Source organism: Elgaria multicarinata, chromosome 6, assembly GCF_023053635.1.
Source record: "Elgaria multicarinata webbii isolate HBS135686 ecotype San Diego chromosome 6, rElgMul1.1.pri, whole genome shotgun sequence".
In the NCBI taxonomy this organism is placed as follows: Eukaryota; Metazoa; Chordata; class Lepidosauria; order Squamata; family Anguidae; genus Elgaria; species Elgaria multicarinata.
This window is the reverse complement of record NC_086176.1, coordinates 42,615,227-42,626,152: the sequence shown is the minus strand read 5'-3', so window position 1 is coordinate 42,626,152 and position 10,926 is coordinate 42,615,227. Positions and strand designations below refer to the sequence as shown.

At 41.6% G+C, this 10,926-nt stretch overlaps 1 protein-coding gene across 2 annotated transcripts; it reads right to left on the bottom strand.

Moving 5' to 3' along the window:
* Window positions 1-533: 533 nt before the first annotated feature.
* AK3 (adenylate kinase 3) lies at window positions 534-10,585 on the bottom strand. Of its 2 annotated transcripts, none has more exons than XM_063129283.1 (5): window positions 10,242-10,585; window positions 6,958-7,077; window positions 3,749-3,921; window positions 2,290-2,408; window positions 534-926 (listed from the first exon to the last, which is right to left on the bottom strand). In XM_063129283.1, the coding sequence occupies exons 1-5, from the start codon at window positions 10,387-10,389 to the stop codon at window positions 803-805; spliced, it is 684 nt and encodes a 227-aa protein (XP_062985353.1). In that variant the 5' UTR covers window positions 10,390-10,585; the 3' UTR covers window positions 534-802. The 2 variants fall into 2 exon arrangements, with proteins under 2 accessions (XP_062985353.1, XP_062985352.1); XM_063129282.1 differs by lacking the exon at window positions 534-926 and adding an exon at window positions 966-1,721 and having other exon boundaries at window positions 10,242-10,558.
* Between the last annotated feature and the right edge of the window lie 341 nt (window positions 10,586-10,926).

The window sequence follows — 10,926 nt, the reverse complement described above, 5'->3', positions numbered from 1 at the left end:
GCGTGTCCATTAAGGTATTTTTAACAAGCTGGGAGCAATTTGCAGTGCTGCTTTGACCTCTGAAATCCTAAGTGGCTTGACATTGACCTATGTAAAAGCTTTATACCAGCTTTCCCAAATCAAGTTCGCTCTAGATATTTTGGACTACAACTCAAAGCATTCCCAGCCACTAATCATGCTGGCAGATGCTGGTAGGAGTTGAAGCCCAAAACAGTGTGCTTAGAACTAAACAGGGTATGATCCAGAGCAGCAGCTTGGCAGAAACATTCTAAGGCAGTCTTTGTTCTGGACTCTTAATATAGGAGCTGGTATAAAAGTTCTCAGAAGATGTAAACTGATAACCTCCGGGGAATTACTCTTTCAAGGAAGAGACATGCCCTACCACCACCTTAAAGTTTCTACTGCAGTCTTATCTGTACCCATTTGACATGTATTGTATAAATCTGTAGTCTTAGTACTGTATTGGTATTTAAAATTGGTACCTCTTGTTGACAAACTTTATAAACGCTTTAGCTGTATTTTGTTAAAAAGCAGTTTAATATTAAATTAATTTCACAAAATTCAGGTCCATCTAATACAAAAATAGCACTTGACAAATGGCCTATGAGAGAATAGAAATACTAGATTACAACACAGAGCTGAAATGTGGCCATTTCAGGGATTTCAGTTGGTGATTCATAAGCATGGCATATTATTGTGTAGCACCCTCACCCCACAGATCTCCATGATTCCAATACTTGCTAGAAGAAGCTGAGCCGTGTGCAAGTCACTTCCATGTATCAGTACAGTAATAGCTCCCGCTTCAGCTGCGGGTAGCCGTTTCCTTCTGGCTTATGTCAGGCAGCTTGGTTTGAAGGAAACTATGAACATGGGGCCAGATTTTGTTGGTCTCTGTTCCAGAGAAAGATTCTAACACCCCTTTACGGCTACAGAGGAAACAAAAAATAAATTAGTTACGTTTGCCTGCTGATGGATTGATCTCTTTCAAGTTGCAGAGATCTTGATGGGGCAGCAAAAAATAACTCCCTCCCCTAGCCTGTTGAATTTGGCAGCACAGCAGGGAGGCGTGTGTGGCCTGGTGGCCCACCTTAGCCACAAAGCACACATTACTTTAAAGACATACAGCTAGCAGCTATGATTTGTTTTACTCTAGAGTAAGTACAGCAATCCCAATCCAGATTGAGAATTTAGCATGGAAGATAAGGGGATGTTAACCTAGCCCTCCTGCAGTCTTCATTCCAAATTTGGAGGCCCTGGGCCTGCAATTTATACCGCCAAACAGTGATCCACTAAAGCGAATGGCACCCAAAACTACCTCAGGTTCATGCATAGAAGCAATTGCCTTGAGCATGAGAGTTTTATAAAGCAGGTAGGGCAGAGCAGGAGGTCAGTCCATCCCACTTGCCAAGTCATGCTTTGGCTGCCACAGCACAAATTGCTGTCTTTGAGCTACAGCGGCTCAAGTCAATCCGCAAATTCACAGAATGGGGCTGCCTTATAAATAAGAGTGATGACTTGGCTGTAAGGGGACCATGCCTGTGGCACACCCCACTTCCACCAGAGACGGGGCCTCTGCCTTGGAAAGAGCTCTGAGAGAGGCACAAGTTTCACAGCTGCAGGTTTTCCCACCATAGTTCTGCAAGGACAGGCAAAAGTCCACCATCTCTCAATTTTTGTTCTGCTTCAGGGTTCTCTCCTCAGGGAGAAATTAACTCTCTGAACTAGGGAAATATAAATCAAAGGAAAAGGGTCATAGCTGCAGAGACCTATAGGTTGAGCAAAGAGGAGCACACGGCATTGCTTATTATTCCCAGGACTGAACCAGAAGGCTCTTCTTGGAAGTATGTTAGCCACTTAGAATGCATGGATGCCACCAATCTAGCACTTAAGAGCTTGGGTGTTGCTGGCAAGAGTGAGAAGGGACTCCATGTCATTTCTCATTACAGAGCTACTAGAAAAGACGGACATGGATTCAATATCAGTGCTCAGCCCATGAAGCAACCTGTGTGACTTCAGGCAAGTCACTCTTGGCTTCACCTACACTACTAAGGAGGACCAGTTCACATGCTCTACCGATGCCACAAGAGCTTCCTCTTTGGGGCCTTTGTGTAGGAATATAGGGTGGCATGTGCATCGTCTGCTTCACAGAAGCATAGGGAGTTTTCTTTTACTGCTTCTGCAGAGCATCTCAAACAGCCCCGAGCAGCTGTGAGGATCTTAAAGAGAAAAGGTTCAGAGACCGAGAATGAATGTCGTACCCCTGAAATGTGTCCAACAAAATGAACTTACCGGTAATATTCTAGGACAGGTTTGGTTTGTGCTTCGTAAGATTTCAGCCTCTTCATAACCGTTTCTGGTTTGTCATCATCTCGTTGAACAAGAGGCTCTCCGGTATCATCGTCACAACCCTGATTATGGTAAAAGGCAAGACACAGACATGGTTTCATGTGGTCCATTCGTACTAGGAAGGGTATTATTTTACTCACAAATTTTGTTCAAATGGATTTGAAAAACACCTGATTTTGAAATAGAAATAAGCTGCCCCTGCAATATTCCCCTTCAACATTTTTTAATGTCAGAAGTTATATTTAATAGTCAAATAGAATCACTTTGCTAGTATTTAGCTATAGGACATTACACTGCACCCACATACTAATGGTAAGGAATGATACAGCTCTTAGGAAGGGTTGTATCTCAGAGGTAGAGCTCATGCTTGACATGCAAGACGCCCCTGGTTCAATCCCCAGCCTTTCCAGGTAGGGCTGGGGGAAAATACCTCTGAAACCCCAAAGAGCAAATATCAGTGAGTGTTAACAATATTGGGCTAGATGGACCAATGGTCTGTCTAAGTATATAAGGCAGCTTCCTATGTTCTCAAGGAAGATCACTGAATGAAAGACAAACATTAGACCAAAAAAATCACCTAAACTATTAAGAGTGAGCTCATGTGAACCACCCAGAGAACTTTGGCTAATGGGCAGCAAAGAAATTAATAAAATATATTTTTTAATTTTTTTGCTGCCACTGCAGACATTTTGCCCCTTAATTTCTAAAAGATGGCAACATTATGGATGGAAGGAGACTCGGTCTTACCCAATGGTCATTGTGAGTTTTTGTTGTCCCTCCCCAGTACCACCAGAATACAGGTCTATCCCTTGCTGGATCAAGATGTATTCTTTTTTCCATTAGGCAACATCCCAATAAGTACCCAACTCCATAGAAGAGATACAGTATTGTTTTTCTTAATAAATTTTAGAAGCAACGTAATAGTAATGCTTGGATTCTATTCTGTGCCAGGACATCCATTTTATAGCAGGCCAATAAAGGTGTTTATCTGCATTTTTTTGTAGAATATTGAAATCTAAAGAAAAAGATTTGTTGAGCAATTTTGATAGTGAGTTAAATAGGACTTCATATTCTCAGATGGTACAGACCAATAAGGTTAGCAATTCTCCATCTACAGTCTCCAAATCTCAGCAGAAGAAAATCTGTTTGATGTCAACCACACCCAGCAAATAGAAGGATTGATTGATTGATTACATTTCTATACTGCCCAACAGCCAAAGCTCTTGAATTTACACTATTCAACTTGTGGTACAATCGTAATAAACAGTCAAGGTTATTAGTGCATTTGCAAGAAGAAACAAGGAAACCCAAAACTTTGTTACACTGTTTGGGTGGCAAATAGGAGAAAAGACATAGGGCTACTTATTTCTGCATGACTGTGCTATAGACGGACAATACTTACAGGGACTTTGGGAGGATTGAATTCAAGATTGTAGACCCTGCCACTCGCAGGATGGATCCAACGTGCAGTCAGGCGTTGTCTGATGGTCTCAAAAGGCACATCTAAGTCGATCACGGTGTCTATCGGACACACTTTATCCAGGGCATCGGCCTGTGGAACAGTCCTGGGGAAGCCTATGAAAAGACAAAATGCCACAGTCAAAATCTCAAAGCATAAAAACGAGATCTTTAAAAGAAGGAACCCTGTCCTAGTGCCACTAATACCATGGCTTTTGCCTGTAGCATATAAGGAAAATAGAAGGCTGTGGTTTGGAAACAACAACAGTATAATAAGAGTGGAATGTAAGTTAGATCACGCACATTTGTTTGAGGTGAGAAGATGGGAAGGTTAGTCTTGCTTTGCATGGTGGACTTGGATTGTATGGCATTGTACAATTTCCAATTCTACACTACCTAGGGCCATACTAAACATTTCTGTAATCACACATAGCATAGGTATGAGTGATCATTTTTCTTACATTCCTGCAAGCGTGTGTGACCCTGATTTGGATCGGGATCATAGAACTCCAGGAAGAAGGGTTAAAACTCCTCCACAAACACCCATTTTTGTCCTGAAATTTCACCCACGGGGGGTGTAAAAAAAAAGTGTCTCTACTGATTTCAACTGAGACTTTTCTTTCCCCCACCCCACCTCTGTGAGTGAGTGAGTGAGTGAGTGTGTGTGTGTGTGTGTGTGTGTGTGTGTGTGTGTGTGTGTAGGGATGGAATTTCTGGTTTAACCCCCCCTCCTGGGGCACCATGCTTGCAATCTGAATCAGGGTTGAGCATGCTTGCAGGAGAGTAAGAAAATTATCAAGCATAGCTATCATAGGTATGATTAAATGAACATTTCATTGGGCCCCAAGGCAACGTCCCTACACCGTCTATACACCAAATGTAATTATATTCAGTTACAGTGTAATTAGAAATCAACCAAGACTGACTACATATGCAACCTGGTGAGAACAATCCTATTTATTACATATTTATACTGCCCAAAAGCCTAAGCTCTAACTGGTGATGGAGTACATGAGCACATTTGACTTGTTTTGTGCCTGTTACTGGTTACTAATTTGCTTCTAGGTTCAGTTCAAGAGTTTCATTTTCACCCTTAAAGACTTGTACAGCCCAATATATAAGCCCACGCACCAGTTGAAGTCTAGTCAGCAAGTTTTATTGTCTGTTCCAGCTTTACAACAGGGGAAGCCTGTAACAGCAAGGAGTTGTGCCTTTTCTTGATTATGGCTCCAAAACTATAGGGTTTCCCCCAAAAAGAGGTTTTAGTGAGACTGTAAAACCAACCTCTTTTATTAGGCCTTTAGCTTAACTGATCTTTTCCCTCTCTGGATGTCTAACTTATAATTGTTTTATTTTATTCTCATATTAATCTTATTTTATGTTATTTGTAAACTGCTTTGAGCTACCAAGAAAGGTGGTTTGGACGTTTGTTTTTGTAAATCAGTAGTTCATCTTCTTGGAACATCCAATTAAGATATATTACGGTCCATTTACGAGCACGGCATCTTACTTCCTAACGCTTGGAGGACGAATACATGCAATGAGTAATTCCTACTGAAATAAGTAAGCTCAGGACTGAACAAATGTGCCTGGGGTACAACTATTCAACTTGGTGTTTTTCCTGCTCCTTTAACTTTTTTTCATTTGACTGTAAAATGGCCATAGGCAGCATGTGCAGCTTCAAGGTGATGATGGGGATCATGCCAAAAGAGGGGAGCACGGCAGCAACCAACATCCTGACTTAAGCTCAACGATAAAGAAGAACCTAATTCAACCTGCGTTTGGGCTATTCAATTTTACCAACATACCATGAAATCATTATTATTTAAATACAAAGATTTATTTATGAATAAATATGATTTATTCATAATTGTAATTATACTTAAATTAAGTAGCATTCATGATAATGCTAGGGATTTAATTTGACAATAACTCCATTCATTTAAATAAATGATTCATTATTTGATCAGTAATTTCCTTCAATAACCATCTTCACAGTAATAACAATAGTGATGGACAAAGGAATGAAAGAAAGCTCATGAGCATTCAGCGTCCTGAATGGTAGTCAAATGCAGGCAGAAAGACCCCACAATGCAGTCCCCCACAACCCTTTACATACACACCTATACAAAAAAAGAGCAGACACCGGGACTAGAAAAACCATTTCATGCTTAGGCACTCCTCCTTCAGCTATTTATAATAGTCTTCCGGATCTCATGCTAACTCTCCACCATACCTTGCAAGTTTCTGAAGCTGTTTAACTTAAAAACCCTTCTTCCTATATTCAGTGTTTTGTTTCGATCCCCAAGGTGAGACAATGAAGGAGCTTTAAAATTGCTTCTTCCACCTTAGAAGTTCCCTTTTGTGTAATTCAGAACTACCGCCCAACCATATCTGTTCAAATTAGCCACACATTATTAAAAGAGGCTCAGTGAAGCTAAGGGATAAGCCCTCTGCAACTGGCATACAAAACAAAGACAAGCCATTAGGGTGCAATCCTATGCATTTTTAGACAGAAAAAAGTCCTACAACTCCCAGCATCCCCAGCCAGCCAAGCTGGGAATTGCAGGACTTTTTTCTGTCTAAACATGCACAGGACTGTGCCCTTAATATCTTTGTTCACCTCCAAGACTCTATTTATTTAGACATTGTGTACCAGTTTCACTAGCAATTCTCTCGTTTGTGTACAATTCATAAAACCAAATCATAAAAACAGAATTATACAGCTGCTGAAATACACACATCCAGTAAATCAGCACAGCAGAACAGAACATGAAATCAACCAACAAGGCAAAATGAAAGAAAGAGCTCCAAGCGTGCCTTTCAAAGGACATCAGAAAAGAGGTCATACAAACAGCCCCAGGTCACAACAGAAAAGGCCTTGCCTAAGGCGGCACCTAAAAGAACACTTCATTATTTGATCCAAAGTTCATAGGTCTAAGTTCATGCGGGAGAAGATGATCTCTTCAATAAAGTCTTACATCACTCCAGGAAGTTAAAGAGGCCCAGATTTTTGGCTCACCTACAGAAGTTCTAAAGAGCAAAGAAAGTCTCCTAGAACATTTCTCTGCTTGGCCTCTCTTATTTAATTTGCTGTATGTACTGTCAATGGGCTGCTCTCGGTTGACCATAGAGTTGCAATGGAACTCTCACCATCCAGCAGCAAGTGGTTCTGGTCAAGAGTTTTCAGCTCAGTTAGCATCAGCTGTGTCATGATGTCATCAGGAATCAGTCGCCCCTGATCAATATACGACTTAGCAAGGATACCAATTTCTGTTGAAGCAAGAACAAACAAAAGGCTTTTTAAAATCCTGTAAGAAACTATACAACTTGAGAACCAGTGCAGTGACTAGTCGGGAGATCCGGGTTCTAGTCCCCACCTGGCCATGGAAACTCACTGGGCCAATCACACACTCTCAGCTCAACCTGCCTCATAGGATTGATATTGTGAGGATAAAATGGAGGGAAGGAGGATTATGTACACCCCTTTGGGTTCCTTAAGGAGGAAAAAAGGCGGGATATAAACGTAATAAATAAATAAACTTGCCTCCAGGGGTTTCCCCCCTGCTTTTCACTATATGTCTTGGGGAGAGATCTGGGAAATATAGAAACTTCTTCAAAATAGTCAGTGCTTTGTTACAGAGTTTAGCCAGAGGGCTATTATGGCCTGAGCACAGCATGTTCGGTTGACTCATGAAATACAGGCCAAAGAATCTCCTCTTGCCAAAACAAAATCATACATGGTATAAGAATTACAATATATATATATATATATATATATATATATATATATATATTCTACAGACTATTCCCCATCTTTTCAGTCTTAAGGAAGCCAGGTTTGGCATTTTTCACTTTATTTTTAAAGCCAAATCTTATGGAGGGGATGATGATATGAGGTAGTATTCCCCAGTTTGGGGATGTGGATGGAGTTGAGGGACATTAGTTGAGTATCACTTGATTATTTTCGCATCTCCCATCAAACTCCTTGAGTCTACTATCTAGTCCAACAGTTTCAACTGCCTACAGATTCAATCTTAACAGGGTTGTTCCATCAGCATTGCCTTTGCCAACACTTTGTTTCTGTAGCCATTTTTGGTGTATATACCTTTATTCTAAATATGTTAGCTTAGTTGTGAATCCCACTGTGATACCTCCAAGCATGAGGGAGCAGGACTGTAACCATAAAAAAATTATCTTTATTCAGTATTATTTATCTAGAAGCATTTTAACTCCTTTATCCAAAAAGGCTCCCAGAGTGATTTACGGAACAATTTAAAAAAGTTATCTCCCATAACTCCCAGTGAATGAACAAAAATAAAATTAAAAATGATAGATTGGCCCTTTCTTCAGGTGCTTCCTTCAACATTGCCTCCATCTCCTGCAATCCCTTTGCCTTAGTTTCTTTTTTAAGCTCCCACCTTCCTTTTTTCTTATCTTCCATAATTAAAACCTTTGTGTGTTGACTTTCAGAGGTAATCACGGGGTGGGGTTTTTGGTTTTGGTTTTTTACATTTTTAAACTACCCTCCATTAATCTCTACCGCCCCCGCCCTCACCCACAACTATTGTACCAATCAGGTAACTGTTCTGCTAGTATTCTTCCAAGGTACATTTTCTTCCACCGTACATTTTCCGGATCAGATTTCTGGCATCCTTAAAGTTGTGTGTAGCAATACAGCTTTACCTAGAAGCATTCCTTAGAACTCAGGGGACTTGGCTTCTCAATAAACATGCACTGGACTGAGATGCAAAGGAGTTCTTTGATTTTGTTTTAATACTTAGTTGTGGTAAGGTCCGACCACCACACAAAAAAGACCAACCTCACACTTTACGAACATCCATCATAACAGTATCTCTTTTCTGTCTTTTTCATTTTCTCGCTCTCCCACTCCATCCACAGTTGCTTTTAACTTCATCCTATTTCAGTTATAAACTCCTATGATAGCTGCCTTAAAACAGGTCTAGAGATGACCCAATACACACTAGGAGCAATGAAAAAGAATATCAGCATGGTCATGCATGTCTGCCTTTGATTAGAAGTGAATGTTTAACTTGCATGAACTTGTGACTGATCCAAAGTGTATTTAAACTGGCTGTATTTAAATAATATTTAAAGTGAAAGAGACCTCTGATTCAATGCCACACAAGTTGTTAGCAAGATAGAAGAGAGGAGAAAATTAAGTAACAGCGATGACATTGAATATCCTTGTAACTTATGTGTTAAGTGCTGGATTTTATAGATCAATTATCATCATTTCAATTTCTATGACATACACAAAGACTATGCAAAGGATGATACAGAGACAGACACACACACCCCTCTGAATCTTCATGTATACGTTCACACCAATCTGTAAAATTGCCGTACTCATAATGCTCATAATGGAAAGTAAAAGTAACAAAAAATGTAATTTTAAAAATAATCTCGTGGCTATTTTTCCATGCTATGGAGAACTGCAGAAGTTATACTCCCAGCAATGAAACTCAAAATGTTTCATTAGCTGCCTAATGCTCTCAATGGAACAAGCCTTTGGCCTTGATCCAGCAGAGTTGTTCTTACAGTCCTGGCACACTTCTAACGCTAAATTAACATATTAAACCAGCGTTGCAAGCTGCCCACAAGAGAAGTGCGCAAAGTGTTGGACGGTGCTACTCTAGAGAGCATGTTTCATATGTTTTAACTTTAGCCTATTGGGCTAGGGAGCAAATAGCAGCGTGGCACAGGAGCGAGAGGCAGGGAGGCAGCAGTATGCCGTAGCCCTCCACAGGAATGCTGCCCCACGAACTTCCACAAGCCTGTACCACAAGCTTGGCTGCCTATTTGTTAGCAGCTGTAGTTCTATGGGAAAAAAGGCCAAAACAAAGCGACAACTGCAAGAGACGCTGGGGGAGAATGGGTGCATTCAAAGTGCAAACCTTTATCAACTATAATTGCTACATGGAATTCGGCCTAATCTACACCAAGCAGGATATTGCACTACGAAAGTGGTATATAAAAGGCAGGAGCCACACTGCTTTACAGCGGTATTGAAGTACACTGACAACTGTTGGGGCCCATTGACACATACCATATAGTATATACCATTTCATAGTGCTATATCCTGCTTGGTGTGGCTCCTGCCTTTTATATAACACTTTCATAGTGCTATATCCTGCTTGGTGTAGATTAAGCCTAAAGATGCTTTCTTCCTACACACCCACAGCTCTATGCGGGACGGAGATACAGTTGTTGAATTTCTGACCATTTCTGCATCTGTTTAAGGCACTGGAGCCCTGTTAAATTAAAAAGGTGGCAATCACTTTAACGGCTACGTTTGCTTTCCCGAGTGCCAGCTGTTTGCTACCTCTGGAAGGTGAGGCTCCATTGTGCATTATTTGTACACAACCCGCATTGCTAATCACCCCACAACCAGTCACCGAACGAGCTTTTCCTACCCGTCTTCTTGTTCATATTCTCCCGGAGCAGATCTCCGCTGGAGAGATGTTTCAGGGCGAAGTGCTTGACGATGCGGGAAGACACGGTGCCTTTCCCGGAGCCAGGGGGGCCCATGATCACCGCCCGCAGCAGCGCCCGCACCACCATGTCGGAGTCGGGTTGCGCGTGAGCGGGGAGAGAAGCAGAATCCCGGCGTCGCTCAGCAGCAGCGGCGGCTGTTGCCAACCCAGGGCATCCTCGGCACAACACAACCGTGTGCTCTATTGACACACCACCCCCACCGCACCTCCGGTTTTGTACTGCAAACGGAAGCAGCGGCGGCGGAAAATGGATGTACAGCTTCGACGCCCAGACGGCTCCGAATCCGCTCCTCCCCCAGCATTTAGCCCAGCCTCCTTTCACATTCCAGCTCCAAAAGCAGAAACGGAAGCGACTCCTGGCAACATATCTCGCTTTGGGTTCTTTGTCTTCTCCTTCCAAATTATTCTAACTTGACTTTTCCTTACCGCTTGGTTAGAAGTGCAAACACGTGTTGTTGTTTTTAATAATCTGGAATGAAAATCGGGAACGGTGGAACAGCCGGAATGGAGCGGCCCCTTTACTTTAAAAAACAACACCATGCCTGTGTTAGTGACTCTTGTGAACAATATTTTAGAGCTAAAACACTTGCAATGTTGTGTTGTT